General features: G+C 38.3%; 1 protein-coding gene across 4 annotated transcripts in view; it reads right to left on the bottom strand.

Moving 5' to 3' along the window:
• The window catches only part of LIN7A (lin-7 homolog A, crumbs cell polarity complex component), a 138,841-nt gene that overhangs the window by 46,851 nt on the left and 74,589 nt on the right, over positions 1 to 17,401 (bottom strand). For 2 of the 4 annotated variants that reach the window (XM_040989925.1, XM_040989923.1), the window contains exons 2-3: positions 746 to 817; positions 594 to 670 (exon numbers count right to left, since the gene is read on the bottom strand). Coding sequence is in view for 2 of the 4 variants with exons in the window: in XM_040989920.1 (XP_040845854.1) it covers positions 746 to 817 (72 nt within the window). In the remaining 2 variants the exon portion in view is untranslated. The remainder of the gene's footprint in view (positions 1 to 593; positions 671 to 745; positions 818 to 17,401) is intronic. The other 2 variants (XM_040989920.1, XM_040989921.1) reach the window with 1 other exon arrangement.

The following is a 17,401-nucleotide window of genomic DNA, read 5'->3' as shown; positions in this document are numbered from 1 at the left end:
GAATTCAGATTATTTTTCACTGGTTCTTACTTCTTATTCATTGTTAGAAGGATAAAAGCCTTTGAAAAGCAAGTTAGGCTTCTACTATAACAGTTCTGTATTTATAAAATAAGAATAGCATCCATGATTTTGGCTTGAAACTATTGTTTCCTAACACTGCCAGAAAACTTCATAGTCCCGTGGTTGTAACATTTTCATTAGTAGGATGCCTGCAGTCTCTAGATTTGAGCTTTTAAAGAGCAAATGTAGACACTAGCACAAAAGGAGACAAGCCTTTATGTGAGCACTGCTTATCTTCTGGCAAGCCACACACTGCTCATCTGAACACAAAAAGGAATTCTTGATCACTGGCTGCCAGTTCATCTCATGTCTAGCCTTAAATCAAGTCGTTAGACCTTTGCAAGCCCATCTTCATGCATGGAGTAGGATGCAGGGCCTTTTGGATGAGAGCAATGTGTCAGAAAACCACGTGGTATTTGAACCGGTAGATTTGCTTGTGCCAAATGGACATTTAGCAAGTTCCATGAAATCATTCTCCTTTCTTAAGCTACAGAAGCAGCAGAAACGTTCAATTTTCCATTAGGATTTTTTACCTGAGAAGTAGTACTGGTTCTAGACTCTGGGCTGCCACTGATGTCTAAATTCTCTTACAGTGTACACACGAGAATACCTGAAACACACACGCGCACAATCAATTACTAGATCACTGGGGTCAAGTATGTTTTTGAAGTTACTCAAGCCTTACCTTTGCAGTGGCTCTTGCACGGAACTCAGGGCAGCCATTAACACTTATCGTTTCATGCATGTACTGATACACCTAAAATGTTCACACAAAAAAGACTGTGTAAGAACATTAAGAACATCTATGGTTTTACTGTAGATATTACTGTAGATATGGTGTAAAGTTTTCTTTTTAGAATAAAAGTTCCTGATCAGAAAAATAAAGTATGTTTTCATCAATTATGCTGATCATTTGGAGCAAGAATACCAAGGGTTTTTTTGAGAGTGGGGAGGGTGTTAAAGTGAAGAAATTATCCATTTCAAGAAACTTGAAATTTGGCTATCTACGTTTACCAACACAAAACCTTAACTTTTTTTAAAGTTCTCATTACATATAGCTGCAGATCTTGAATAAGTAAGTAAAATGATCTCTATATTCCCGTATTGAATATGGTGTCACTTTAAAATAGTTTTGTAGATTAATTTTCCACAAAGTCAGGCTAACTCCTTTTTTCAACACAAATTGCATGGTATCGGAGTGTTTTACTGTAAATGATACATTTCACATCTTTGAATCTTTGTAGGTTAATCTACTTGATGCATGTTACTTTAATATGAGTAGATGAGGAAATCAATGAGTCTTTTAAGTATAGAGCAAAATGCTATTCTGGAACAAAGACAAGTAAAGGATTCCTAGGATGGGTAACTCAGATCAGCACCTCCACATAGGCTCAGGTTAACGTTCAGGTGCAATAGCTAGGATGTGCATGCCCTCTGGACCAGACAGGTTGCTGAGTCAAGGATCTCAGAGCCTTACAGTACAACTAGGGAATTACAGGGCCTTATTTCATTACTCCAACCCTCTCTCTGCCTGTCTGAGAATAGAGAACGAATATTTATTAAGGTTAAATACTTTCAGGACCTCTGGCACCTAAAGGCATGCCTTAAACAGCAGATATTATTAATAATCATGATTTTAGATGAAATTAAAGACTTGTTAAAGCACATTAGATAAAATACTTTCCATCAGACTTTCCAGAGACGCTTTCTGTCAGGGATAAAATAAACTGAAGCATGAGAAGTGTCTCTGAAAGTATAGTTTCCAGATGATATTTGAGAGAAAAAATATTCAAAATGAAACATGCAGGATATGCTCATTTTAGATTTAAGTAATATAATTGTGAAACTCTTTTTCATGATGTGTAGTCCATAGTAATGCATTTGGCCTAATGCTGGAGTTCTCCTTGTGGGAGTGATTGATAAACTATTTCAGTTTAAAAATTGAAAGGAGAACTACAAGGAAGGTGAAGATTTCCAAGACCTCTTCCACTAATCTTTTTTAACTTACTTAAAGTGAAATGTTAATAAAGTGAATTCAAAATTAATTTATTTATCTACTTACGGAATATTTCTGACTGGTTCATTGAGCCTCAGCTACTTTTGTTTGGGTCTCCACCCTTGCGGACTCACCTTTCCCAGATAACATAGTTAGAAAGGAGCAAAGTAGTCTGGACCAGAAAAGCAGCAAAACAACACAGAATCTGCCTTTTAGCTTTGAAACTCCACTAAGCAGATGGAGTCTTCCACTTCTATGGGAAATCTGAATGGGGTCTGTGGGGAGCTGTAGAGAGCCTGCAGCCCACACCCTAGACGGACGGGCGCCGGACTGCTGCTTCCTCCTGTGCTAGTAAAAAACAAGTCACAGGAAGTCTGCTGTGATTGGCCCAGGGGTGCGTGGATGGCACGTGGACAGTGCGTGATCTGTGTGATGATTGGCCTGCCCGCTGCGTGCACAGGTGACCTTTACGTTGATTGGCCAGGTTACCCAATATATAAGGGAGCCAGAGAAACGGGAGAGAGAGAGAGAGGGAGAGAGAGAGAGCACGCTTCGGAGACAGAGAGGGAGGGGGAGAGAGCACGTTTCGCCATGATGTAGCTGCTGCGCGCCTCGCGATGTGGCGGCTGCGCGGCGGCTGCATGGCGGCCGTGCAGCCGCTGCGCACCGGTTTTGCTGTGTCATCTCTACAATAAAGGTTCCACAATGACAACGAGTGTCTGGGTTTGACTTGCTGGCCAAGGGACCCCAACAGGGACAAGGCAATTTTCCAGAAGGGCATTTGTAGAATCAGAAATGTGTCACTGAAACAGGTGCTCAGCCTGTTTCCATAATATTTCCATGAAGGTGTATCATTTTTTTGTACAGGCTTCTTTTCCAAAGATAAATTCGGCTTATTTGCTCTGGTAGTGTACTGAAGAGCTGGGCTTTCCATGATCCGTTTTTCTCATTAATAAACGTCACTTTAGGGCCTGGCACCGGGATGGCCCAAAAGCCTTGGGACTCTGCATCCACATGGGGAACCCGGAAGAGGCTCCTGGTTTCTGGCTTCAGATTGGCTCAGCTGCAACCATTGTGGCCACTTGGGAAGTTAATCAATGGGCGGATCTTTTGTGTCTCTCCTTCCCTTTATATCTGACTTTCCAATAAAAATAAAATAAATCCTAAAAAAAAAAATTAAACTTAACTTTGTCTTGAACCTTTTCCAAAGTGCTACAGTCACGACTCACTTGGGTATCCCTGCTATCTACCCATTACATTGTTGTCACCATCAAGTACCTACTAGCCCATGGTACCACTGTGCTCATGGCTGTCTGCTGCCCTTACAGGATAGGTAGCAAAATCAAATGCCTACAGAAGCCAAGACAACACCCAGCTTTCTCTCTATTCTTACTTTCCTATCTTCTTTCCTTACACTGTTCCCCAAAGATATCAACCTCTATCCACTGTCCAACCTTACACATTCTGTTTATTCTGCTTGGGATGCCCTTCCTTTGTGAAACACACACTTATGCAAATTGAACATGATGAGGCCCAGCTCAAACGGCATCTTTTTTGTCAAACATTCCTGTCCTCCCTCACTGAATGAGTGTCATTCGCTTTGGTGTCTAGCCATCTGAAATTAATTTTGGTTAAATTTTCCAGAGAATATGACTTCTCTTTTCTTATCCAAGGTGGTTTATACAGAAAATAATTTTGCAAATAACTGGGAAGTCATGAAAAGGTAATTTTTAAAATGCCTAGGAAAAATGCATAGTAAGTACTACTGCAAATAAAGAAACATTATCTTTATCGTTCCACTGTGAATGGTGAATGAACAGCAGGCTCTGCTGAGGGCTCAAGTTGTATGGATAATTGCAAAGGCTCTGGAGATGGCATGGGCACCAACACTGAGTGTGCCAAGTACCAGCTCTACAGTGTTGCTCAGTGCCTTGTTTTCTTTTGAGATGATATTTTCTCAGTGGAAAGCACACTTTAACTAAGTAACAAACTTCTGGATCTATTATGAGAACTAAATAAGAAATCCTTATCACATATAGTAAACTTAACAGAAATTAATTATTATTGCTCTTATTTCTTTGTGTTTCAAGATGTATATATTTGAAAGGCAGAATTACATATGTATTACAGCTATTTTTATATCTAAATCTGTGAAGAGAGGTTAGAGAGAGAGAATGAAGACAGAGAAAGGAAAGACAGAAAAAATAGATCTTGCACATGATGGTTGATTGTCCCAGAGGCTGCAGCAGCCAGGGTTAGCCAGGCCTATGTCGAGCCAGGAGCTGCATCCAAGTCTTCCACCTTGGTGCAGGAGCCCAAGTACATAAGCCATCTTCTGCTTCTTTCCCAGGTGCATTAGCAGGAAGATGGATAAGGAGTGGAGCAGCCAGGACTTGAACTGACAATCATAGGGGATGTCAGCCTTGCAGGGGGCAGTATAATCTGATATTCCACAACACAGACCCCTGTTACTGTTATTTAATGGTTCTTATTTGATCACAATATCTTTTGGAAAGAATCCAAAACTAGTGATCTATAGATGTTTTTCATAAAGTCTACGCAGTTCTCAACTGTAGGTGCTTTTGGCAACTAGGAGACACTAGGTAATGTCTGCAGATGTTTCTGAATGTCATAAACAGGGCTGTGCTACTAAACCATCATGGCTAGTGACGAAGCTAAATCTGCCACAGTCTACAGGAAGTTGTTACAAGTGAAGAACTATCAGCAAAAATGTCAGTAGTGCTGAAGTTGAGAAAACCTGACATAGGAATAGAGCTATCTCTTTTCTTCTTACAGGAAGCAATTAGTAAGCCATAAGAATACAATTAAATAAAAGACTAACAGAACTATATTCCTTATGAAGGACTACACTATTGTAGTTAAATGGGGAAAATCTGTCAGGGGGTGGGTGTTTGAGGCGGAATCCCAGCCTATACGAAAATGTACCACATAATTCAGAATTCAAAATAATTCAAAATATATTTTTAAAAAAGGAATACATATATAATGCTGAGTAAGGCATCTTGTAAATATTCAAGAAATAATTGTTAGGATAAATTATGATATTGGCACACATTAATGAGGACTCACCCAGGACAAATATAATGCTGACCATTTTATGTCCATGAGCTCTTTTAATTCTTAACAGCTGATTATACAGGAACTAGAAGGAAATAGAAGCCCAGAGAATGGTACATCCTTGAGTACACAGCTATTTGGTTACAGATCTGGTATTCAGATTTCTATTCATCTGCCTTCAAAATCTTCCTTGTTTTAACCCTATCAGGCTTTCTGATATTGACACAGCATTAAACCACGACTCCTTTGACAGCAAGCAGCCAAACAAAAGCTTACAGATGAATTTATTTATATTTTGAATTCATATCTAGGATTTAGAAAGTGGCTACTATTAAATAATGGGTTGTTGTAAAAGTGCAATTAAATAGGTATGAAATTAGCAAACTCATCAATCTAAACCAAAGTGAAATAATATTTTAATCTCCCATTATGATTATAGTACTGATTCAATGAAATGAATCCAATATTACTGTCAGTCATTTTCTCCCTGTATAAAAAACACAAGAGACTCTTTCGAAAGTGAGCTGTACACAGTCTGGTTATAGACTCAGGTCAAGGCCTGTAGACATTACTTTTATTTCCTTAAGCTGTGTCACCTTATGAACTTCCTTCGCTTCTCATTGCCTAAGGGACAACATGCATCATTACCTTTCAACTTTTCAAGGACACTTATAGAAGTCTTTGTAAAATTTTGAGGTACATGGGCATAATAAGATACGAGATTTTCCCAGATACCCTGAGAGAGTTCTTAATAGAAGAAGACAATAAGGTAATAGAAGAGTCAATGGGACTTGCGGCTCTCCACAATCTTTGGGTATCAAAGGTTTGATGTTTAGCTGTAGCACTGCTAAGCATATTTCATTAGGTCAATGCATTCCATCCCTAATGCAGGACAAACAATTGATAAAACTCAATTGAGTTTTACCATAAATTTTAGCATCTATGTTTTCCCACCTTTGCCTAAATACCATAGATGTAGAAATATTTTGGATCCAGCAAAATGGTTTGGTGGCTAAGTCCTAACTTTGCATGCACCAGGATCCTTTGTGGATACTTCTCATCCAGCTCCGTGCTTGTGACCTGGGAGAGCAGTGGAGGACAGCCTAGGGCCGACCCTGCACCCATATGGGAGACCTGGAGGAAGCTCCTGGCTCCTGGCTCCTGGCTTCATAGCAGCTCAGAGCGTCCCATGGTTGCCACTTGGGGAGTGAAGTAGTGGACAGATCTTTCTCTCTGCCTCTCCTTTTCTCTGTAGGTCTGTCTTTCTAATAAAAAAAATCTTTAAACAAAAAAGATTTAGAAGCATTTTGTATATTTAGAGCTTACTCTAAATTATCCTTATGGGATAAGATTATTTGATAAGTACAATGCAATTATAGTGAGCTGGTTAATAGTCTTTTGTACACTCATTTAGCAAACATTAATTTCAAAGCTATTCTATCCAGTGTGTTAGGCACTGGGGCTCAAAGAGTAAAGAAACAAGTTAGTGTTGTTTTTAAAACTTTAACAATGATCTTTACTTTATAAGAATTGCTATTTAAAATTTTTCTTTTTAAAAAAAAGATTTATTTATTTTTATTGGAAAGGCAGATATACAGAGAGGAGGAGATACAGAGAGGAAGATCTTCTGTCTGATGGTTCACTCCCCAAGCGGCCGCAATGGCTGGAGCTGAGCTGATCCAAAGCCAGGAGCCAGGATCTCTTCCAGGTCTCCAAATGCAGGTGCAGGGCCCTGCAATAAAGAAAAAAAAAAAAAAAAAGAACCCATGGAAGTGCCTAGGAATCTATTCTGGTTGTAATGGAATGCTGAATCCTTGCAACTCAGTGCCTATGTCTCAACTTGTTATGAAGAAGAACAACAGCTCTATTTGTTTAAACCTCTGAAATTGAAAAGGCAGTTCTGTCTTTACAGTGGTGATAGTTACATCATCATCATATTATTAAAATTCTTATATTAGTGTACTAATAAGTTAAAATTGCCTGTTAATTAGATCTCAATAAGCTCGAGTTCTAAAGAGACTAAAGCATTTTCTTTATTTCTTAAAAGCTTTATTTTATTTTAACTGAAAATGAGCATTACCGAGAGAGACAGGGAGAGACAGAGAGAGAGAGAGATCTTCCATCTGCTGTTTCATTCCCCAAGCGTTGTAGTGGCAAGCTCTGGTCCAGTCTGGAGCTGGGAGCCAGGAGCTTCTTCCCTGTCCCCCACACAGGCACAGGGGCTCAAACACAGACCATCTTTCCACTGCCGTCTCAGGCTCATTAGCAGAAAACTGGCTAGGAGACAATAGCTGTGATTCAAACCAGCATTCTGACATGGGGATTTACTTTAAGAAGTATTAACTTGAACAAAAGATGACGTTAACCCTAATTTCTCAAAGATCATGAATGTAGAAGCAACTGATCGACTTTGGTGGAGGGGAACAGCGTTCTTCAAAACACAGGCTGCGCCAGGGATTTTGAAGCACCTCACTAAGATTGGCGATTCTAAAATGTCAATGGAGTTACAATTAGGTTTTGAAAAAACCCTCTTGACCAGTGACTGGAAAAAAGAAATAAGCCTTTCAGCAACATTGAGAATAATGAAAGTGACATTACATCAAGTTATCTTACAAGTGGAAAAAAGTACAAAGCAATGTAATCAGAATCAATGGAGAAAACGAATGAGAAACAAAGGGCACATGGAAAACTAATATGGGCCAAATTTCATTTAGTCCAATACACTGAATATACAGGGTTGCTGAGCAAATGGCTTTGTTATAAAACATGGAAGGTGTCTTTTTAAATATAAAAGCAAATAATTAAAATGACTATCCATACCTATAACATTTAATGGATTTCTTGCTCTTTCAGATTTAGAAACAGAAAAAGAGTAAACAAATTATTTGACATAGTGAACTGACTTTAAATGTCATATTTCTTCAATATTTTAAAACATTGAGTTCCTTATATCTATTTATAATGTAGCCCACCGGAACAACTGGACAACACATTCTATACATTCTAGAATATCATGTATCATAAAAAAAAAGGCTGCAGGTTTTCTGAATGCAGACTTCAGGCTAGAGAGATATCTAAAATGAATTTGTTCCTTGTTTGTGGCTCTAAACTTAATTGCATTCAGAGGAATGGAGTCCATGCCTGCAAAACCTAGTGCCCTGAAGCGAATGTGAATGCTGTACTAGATACAATGAGAACAAAGCAGAAATGGAACTTAAGTCACCAAAATGGTAGCAGTCTTCTTACTTAAGGATGCTTTGTGGAAATAAATCTAAATTAATGGGAAACTGATTTATCTGCTAAGAGAAAGATGTCTAAAAATAACTAATTTTAATCTCAAGGTTCTTTTCTGATTGTAAAAAAATGACATCCACATGTAAATTTTGTATATCTGAAGCCATAGTTCTCAATGTATTTTATATATGATTTCATTTTCGTTAGGAACTGTAGAAAATTGCTAAAATGTATTAGAACCACTACATGTTAAAAAGATTGAGAGATCCATTGAAACCGGATGTTTGGAGCTAGCCTTTGTAAGAAAACAAAGCAAATTAAGTGGCTTATATTATATACAAGTTGTGCTTACTACAATAAGGCAGTTAAGGCTCAAATTAATCAGTATAAAACCAAGAAGAATAAAATTTTCAGAGTAATATCTTATATTTTTTATAGTCATCAACTTTGAAGAAAATATATTACCCATTGGATGAGAAAAAGCATCACAAGTAGAAAAGTACTTCATTAAATTCATGAAAAATTAACAGCTTATTTTTTGTCCAAAATCAACAAAAATCTGAGCTCTGAAGAGGAGTCTTCCTAAAGTTAATGGAAAGTATATATTATGAATACAGTCATGCTAATTTCAATTTTACATAAAATAAACCAGTCTTTTCACTCCATTGCCTATGGACTTTTTGAAGTCCCTCATATTAAGAAGCAAAGGGCAGAATCTCTATTACATTATTGACAAAAGAGAGTTCAGCAATTTAAGGAGACACTTGACAATATTACTGGTAAAATCCATTTGGCTGCTGACAAGTCTTCCAGGAACTGGCCAACGACTTGGAAAGGAGACATTACTCCTCAGTCTGGTGATAACTGTGGAATGTCAGATAATCCTACATCCTGAAAGCAGGATGAGAAAGACAAATGGACTCTATTTTTAGTCACAAGGACACTAAAAAGCTTCATTAAGATTCACTTCATTACTTTACCACTGTTGTAAGCCATGGTGAAATAGTATATAGTAATTGCCTTGGGTAGACAGTCTTTCCCACTTAAAATTTAAGAAACTTCAGCTTGTAATTAGTGATACATCATTGAAGAAACTAAATCATCCTGCTAAAGAGAGAGAGAGAGAGAGAGAGAGAGAGAGAGAGAGCTCTCCCATTAGCTGCTTCACTTCCAAAATGCCTGCAGCTATCCTTTGGTTGGGGATCAAAGCTGAGATCCAGTAACTCCATCCAGATCCACTACACGTGTGACAGGAAACTTATCACTTAGACTATCACCACTACCTCCTCGGATATGCATGAGCATAAAACTGGAATCAGCACCTGGAGCCAAGCATTGAATCCAGGCACTCTGATGGAGAATACAGCCATCTTAATCAGGCCCCAAATGCTCCTCAACACCGTATGTTTCACAGGGTTTACTGAGTGCACGCAGCCAAGCTCCATTCTCCAACCTGTAGTTCCCCAGAGAAAGCTCTATTGAACAGGGCTGAGCATTTTTCAGGTTGATAACTTCTAGTACATGGTTTCCCATTTGGCTAAGGTTCTAGCTAGCTTTGTTCAGAAGTAATCCCCAAGAAGGAAGGATGGAAGACAGAGGACAGAGGATATAAGCACTGTTGGAGTCTTGGTTATGATACCATCTTAACTGTATCAAAGCCTCACATCGACTACTTAGAGCCAGGCCACAAGAATCACAGTCTGCCACAATATAATAAACACCATTTATGATTTTCTTTAAAGAAAATTAACTAGACAACTAAAGAAAAGCTAAATTGAAATGTTCTGTAATTTGTAGCCATTCTCATGTCTTACAGTGCACCTATATAAAAAAATAGCATTAGATTGAAAGAATTTGTAGTTTCCAATTGCAAGAGATCTGCAACGGATTTAGCCGAAGATGAGGAACATTATGGACAAAGAGCTGCCCTTACCATCTGTCTATCCAAGTTACAAAGAAATGAGGACTTTTTTCCTGAAGTGTTGGTACAGATTAAGTCTAAGGATGAGGGGAACATTAAAACAACTTCTTCCACATTATACCTCTTCAAGCGATGTGTGAGGGCTGGACGGATCCTTAAGGGTGGCATTCTGAAATCATCCAACAAATAGGTTCAAATGCTGCTTTGTTTCTACTGTAATGGGACACACTTCAATTTGTCCCTGGGTTTCGGAGAACTCAGTAGGGAACCATCAGAGTTTTCCCCATGTTATATAACACTGTCTCCAACATTTTTCTAAGTTGAAGTTTCCAGAAATTGTAGGCATATTACTTGTTTCAATGGATTAAAATTGCTATGCCATGTACTTAATTTTCCAGAGGGAATAGAAAATAGTTTGTTCGGTTTTATAATTTCACAAGCAATTACTCAGTTATATGAAAGCAGAATGGTTACTCGTAAAACTGTAAAACTGAAGAATGACTCTAATTTTAAAAACTGTGCCATTGATCTTTAATTTCAGCACTTATTTTATATAATTGTTTTATATTTCCTAATGGGGTTTTTAATACATCTAACTTTAACAATGTAGTGCATATTCAATAATTTGTAGAAATCATTTAATCACTTCCAGGGGAAACGAGATCCAAAATGACAAAGGTTTCCCAGAGTCCCATGGCAGGTGGCCAAGCCAGCAGAGTGATCAGTTTCCTTGTCCTTGTCCAAGAAAAAAAAGCCTCCCTGGGCCCGGCGAAGTGGCGCAAGTGGTTAAAGGTCCTCACCTTGCACGCCCGGGATCCCATATGGGCGCCAGTTCTAATCCCGGCAGCCCTGCTTCCCTTCCAGCTCCCTGCCCGTGGCCCGGGAAAGCAGCAGAGGATGGCCCAAGGCTTTGGGACCCTGCACCCGCATGGGAGACCCAGAAGAGGCTCCTGGCTTCAGATCGGCATAGTATCGGCCATTGCGCTCACTTGGGGAGTGAATCATCGGACGGAAGATCTTCCTCTCTGTCTCTCCTCTCTGTATATCTGCCTTTCCAATGAAAAAATAATAAAAATAAATCTTTAAAAAAAAAAAAGAAAAAAAAAGAAAAAAAGCCTCCCTTAAGAAGGCAGTCCTCTACCCTGTCCTTATTACACAGCTGAGCAAAGCACAGGAAATGCCTGAGCACAAACTGGGGGACATGTCAGTGCAGTAGCCTTCACGGTGACTGGGTGATCTCTAGTTGCTTATTTTGGATAGAATTCAAGCAAGACAGATGGCTTAAAAGCAGTCTTTTCTTTCTTCTTCCTTTTCCCCCCACAGTTTGTGTGGTTTATTCCTAGTCTGTTATACTTATTTATCTAAAAGCAAAAAATCAAACCAGTGATTTTACACTTTATTTTTAAACTTATTTCATATATTTCACAATACAGATTTAGGTTCACAGTGATAATTTCCACTCTCCCCTCTGCCTAATCATGTTCCACACCCAACTTACTTCTTCCCTCATTTAAAAAAAAAATTTACAATATCACAGTTTCTGTTCACTTTAAAAACACAGGTTTAACACACCATCAGGCAAAGAATTCAACAAATACCAAGTAGAAAAAAAAAACTTCGTGTTTCACAATAATTCAAAAAAAGGCCTTAGCAATATTCAAACCACAAGTGTCATTCTTGCTCAAACAGATTACATTTTTTATACTCTATGTATTAGTTATAACAGATCAGAGAAAATATATGATATCTGTCTTTTTGTAACTGGATTATTTCACTGAGCATTTCGGTTTCCAGTCACATCTATTTTGTTGCAAAAGACAGAATTTCATTATTTCTTACGGCTGAGTAGAAATATCCAGTCATCCTTTAATAAGCACCTGGGGTTATTCAATTTCTTAGCTATTACAAACTGATGTGCAACAAACAAGGATATACAAATAAATCTGTTATGATGGAAATTTCATGGTTGTGATAAATTTTCCAGAAATGAAATGGCTGGGTCATGTGGTAGATCTATTTTGAGATGTTTGAGGGTTATCTGAACTGTGCTCCATAATGGTTGTACCAGTTTAAATTTCCACCAACAGTGGATTAGGGTACCTTTTCTTCCACAAGTTTACCAACATCTGTCATTTTTTAATTTGGGTAAATTTTTAGAAGTAGGATGACTGGGACATACAGTACATTTATTTTTCAGATCTCTGAAGAATCTACAAAATGGCCTCCATATGACTGTATTAGTTTACATTCTCACCAAATGGATTAGGATATTCTTTCCACACAGTCTCAGTAGCACTGACTGGTTTTGATTTTCAGATAATACCCATTCTAACTGACGTGAATTGAAAAACTTCACTGCAATTTTTATTTGTGTTTTCCCGATGGCTATTGATACTGACCATTCTTCATGTTTGGTTGGCCACTTGAATTTCATCTTTTGAAAAATACCTGTACATGTCCTTTGCCCTTCTCTTAGCTGAATTGCTTGTTTTGTTGTTGAGCTTCTTGAAGTCATTATAGATACTCGATTCTAATACTCTATCAGGTACGTAATTTACAAATATTTTCTCCCATTCTGTAGGGTTCTTCTTCACTTTGTTGATGGTTTCCTTTGTAGTGCAGACATTTCTTAGCTTGATATAATTCCATCTGTTTTCATCACCTATGCTTCTGGAGACGTTTTAAAGAAGTCTTTACCTGTACCCATTTGCAGATTCTCTTACGTTTTCCTCTGGTAATTTGATAGTATCAGGTCACAGATTTGGAACTTTGATGTAGTTAGAGCTGATTTCTGTAAAGGTGTAAGGCAGGGGTCGTGTTTCATACCTTTGCACAGGCAGATCCAATTTCCCAGGCTGCATTTGTGGGACAGACTGTCCTTTCTCCTCGGATTGATTTTGGTTCACTTGTCAAATGTTAGTAGGCGTTTGCATTTCTGGGATTTTATTCTGTCTCATTCATCTGCATGTCTATTTTTGTGCCAGTAACAGACTCTTGTGCTTACACGTGTCCTTGTATTATGTCTTGAAGCTGGTATTGTAATGCTTCCAGCTTTGTTTTTGTTGTTTAATAACTATTTAACTATTTGGACTCTTGTGTTTCCATATGAATTGGAGCATCTTTTGATGTTTTTTATTTTAATCTGAGAAGGATATCACAGGTTATGTTGATTGGGATCGCATTGCATCTGTAAATTGCTTTCAGCAGCACGTATACTTTGGTAGTATTAATACTATCAACCTGCCAAAGTGAAATATTTTTCTGTCTTAATGGTGTCTAATATTTCTTTAATGTTTTCTCATTTTCATCATGGATATTGCTCAGTTTTTTGGATAAATTTATTCCAAGGTATTAAAATGTTTTTGCAGCTATTGTGAATGGGGCTGAACTTACAAATCCTTTTTCAGGCATGGGATTGTATACAAAGGCTCCTGATTTGTGTGTGTGGCTTTAATGTCCTGCAGATTTACAAAACTGTCTTACAAATTCTAGTAGTCTTTTTTTTTAAAGATTCATTTTAATTTTTGTTGAAAAATCAGAGATACAGAAAGGAGGAGAGACAGAGAGAAAGATCTTCTGACCGATGATTCACTCCCTAAGTGGCCACAACAGCTGGAGCTTAGTAGCTTGCTCTGTGTCTCACACACGGGTGCAGGGTCCCAAGGCTTTGGGCTGTCCTTCACTGCTTTCCCAGGCCACAAGCAGGGAGCTGGATGGGAAGTACAGCTTCTGGGATTAGAAGCTGTGCCCATATGGAATCCTGGTGCATATAAGGTCAGGACTTCAGCCACTAGGCTACTGCACTGGGCCCAAGTTCTAGTAGTCTTTGGAGGAGTATTTCGAGTCCCCCAGGCACAGAATCACATCATCTCTAAACAGCCATAGTTTGATTTCCTGCTTTCCAATTTTTGTCCATTTGTTTTATTTAATGGCTCTAGCTAAAATTCCAGAACCAAATTGAATAGTAGCGTAAGGACATGAATTCTTGCTTGGTCCCAGATCTTAGTGGAAATCCCTCCAACTTTCCTGTCATTCAATATCATGCTCTAATGGGTTTCTGATACATTGACTTGATGGTGTTGAGGAATGTTCCTTCTATACCCAATTTGCTGAAGGATTTTTTTTTTAATTTTACTTCTCTTTATTATTATTATTTTATGCTACAGTTCCATAGGCCCTGAGACTTTCCCCATCCCCTCCCCCTCACTGGGTTCCCCTGTATCACCACTATAGTACAGATGGTAGAAGAGGGTAAGGACACGTTTACACCAGACAGAGAAATACTAGCCAGTGTGAAGCAAAGAGGGGCACATTCCAGGAAATAGGAGAGCACAGAAAACAACCAAGGGATACCTGGAGCTTAAGGATTTTTTTTTTTTAATCAAGCAAATGAAAAGATGTTGTACAGTGTTGAAATGTTTTCTTTGCATCGATTCAGATTATCATATAGTTTTTATTCCTCAGCTTGTTAATGTGATATATCACATTTATTGATTTGCACATGTCGAACCATCCTTGCATACCAGGTATAAATCTCACTTGGCCCGCGTGAGTGATACGTTTAATGTATGGTTGGATTCAATCTGCTACTACTTTATTCAGGAGTTTTGCACCTATGTTTATCAGGGATACTGGTCTATAGTTCTCTTTGTTATATCTTTTTCTGACTTTGGAATGGAGATGCTTTTGGGCCTCCTAGAAGGGGTTTGGGAAGATTCCCTTCCTTTCATTTGATTTAAATGGTGAGATAAGCACTGGAATTAATTTGTCCTGTATAATTTGGTAGAACTGATCACTGAAGCCATCCCAGTCCTACTGCTCTTTCCTTGGTGGGACTTTATTACTGACTCAGTATCCATCTTAATTATTGATCTATTTAGATTTTCTGTGTCATCCTGACACAACTTAAGCAGATTATATGTGTCCAAAAATGTCCCTTTTCCTAGATTTTTCAACTTGTTTACAAACAGTTCCTAGCAGTAATTCCTGTGGTGTATGTCACAGTGTCCACTGCTACATTTCCTCTTTCATGTCTGATTTAATTGATTTGGATCTCTCCCCAATTTTTTGGTTATTTGGTCCAATACTGTATTTATTTTGTTTATTTTTTTTAAAATGAGCTTTAAAAACCACTAATCTGAAGTATCATTTTTTTTTGTTTCAATTTTTTTTGCCTTCTAATGTTAGTTATTTTTTTCCCTAGTAATATTGGGTTTCTTGCCGTTTTTCTGGGTCCTTGAGATGCACTGTTAGTCAAACATGGCATATTTTTTCCCTGGTAAGTCATATTGATGGCTCCCATCATACTGTTTATATAATCTTTTATTTTTTATTTGTAAAACCTTCTTAAAATAATAACATAACAGTACATATTAATGCTCATTCTATTTAAAGTTTTCTATTACTCCAATTTGTGTGCATAATTTATTTAATCTGTCATCTGATGAAGTGTTTCTTATTGTTCTCTTAATTTTTACTGCAACAAATAACCCTGGTCATCTGCCTTTTGCAAGTGTGAGAATACTTCTTTACGATAAATTGTTTAAAGTGGATAACTCAGTCAAAGGCATCTCACCTGACTTTGTTAACAGATACTGGCATCTTGCTCCTTCGGTAAGATTTTAGCAAACTACACTTGGCAGATCAATTTAGCTCAGTGTAAGCCAATACTTACAAGGAACCCACATCCCTCACGGAGAGATGGTCTTTACCCCAAATACCCACCGACCAACGGGTGAGTGAATAAACTAACTTGTTATATCCATATAATAGATTACTGCTCAGCAATGAAAGTACAAACTACTGATTCATGAAAAAACATGGCCAATCTCAAAGTAATTATTGGCTTGTAAAAAGAGCATATAATCTTATGTATGTATTTCCCAAAGGAAATTTCTTTCAAAAATTATTTCTTGAGTCACTGACAGATATCCAATATTTTGACTACTGTTAAAAAATTCTAAGAAGTAAATGAAACAATATCACAGTTCATCATTCATAATCTATACACCAGATTGTAAAAGATTTAGAGCAATGTCCAGTACTGACATAAGATCAATTTATCCGTGAATAAGTGAGAGACATGTCATTCAAGTTGTAAAACAAAATCTCATTCAACCTATATTCCAGATTTAATGCCAATCCGTATAGCAGAAGAGCGAATGGAACCGTGCCTCAAGCATGGCAGTCACCATTTTGCAGAGTGACTGCCCAGCACGTGCCCCTCCTGCTGGGGGTTGGACTCCCTTTCTGAAAGACAAGTTTCCAGAACTCCCCAGCCCATGTGGCCTTGTAAATGAAGAACCTCAACCTCCTACTAATGTCAGCAGAAAGTGAATCCTTCAGGACGTGGAGCAACTGGGCAAACTGTCAACGTGTTTGGGGTCAGATGTTTTTCTTTACCAACATCATACACTTTTTGCCATCAGGGACAAGAAGATGATGAGTACATGCTGGTTCAGGTCCAAAGCTCCATTAACTTAAAATTTCTGTATAATTTCTGAAGAATCAAGAAAGGCAGCCTCCTTCCTTCCAGGACTAATAAATACCAAGCTGAAGTCTATAGGCTTTCATGTCTGTTAGGTACGCCTGACACTGGCAGCTTCACTCCTGACCTAACTCTTCTCTGCCCGCCTCGTTTGTAGACGTTTGGACATAGGAATGTGGTCTGAAAATACTGTTGCACTTGCTATGAGTTTTTGTGGAGTGTCCATTTCATCATTAGCTTATCTTGAGAGAATTGTCATCTTGGTCACATTCTACACATTCACGCGCTCCAATCGAGGGTATCTTCTTTACCTGGCTTGCTATCCATGTTCTTAGTTCTAAAGGCTATGAATCTGGGACCATCTGCGATTTGTGCCTGCATGGTATCAATGTGTTTGCAGAGTCTATGGTTAAGTAAAGCAGGCTTTTCCAAGGAAGACGGACATGGGGCTGAGCACACAGGGCACAGCACTTCTCAGTGCCACCTTGGAGAGGAGAACCAGGATTTGACTGTACTTCTGGCACAAACACCTTGCCTTCCTCCTGTTCTTGTCCATTTGCAGTAACCGTGAGAGTTTCAGTCATCTTTCCCAGCGTTCCTCCTCAAGTGACCCTCTTCACACTGG

The sequence above is a fragment of the Ochotona curzoniae genome, unplaced genomic scaffold (genome assembly GCF_017591425.1).
Source record: "Ochotona curzoniae isolate NIBS_2020 unplaced genomic scaffold, NIBS_Ocur_1.0 contig_1014, whole genome shotgun sequence".
NCBI lineage: Eukaryota > Metazoa > Chordata > Mammalia > Lagomorpha > Ochotonidae > Ochotona > Ochotona curzoniae.
This window is presented reverse-complemented; position numbering and strand designations above follow the sequence as displayed.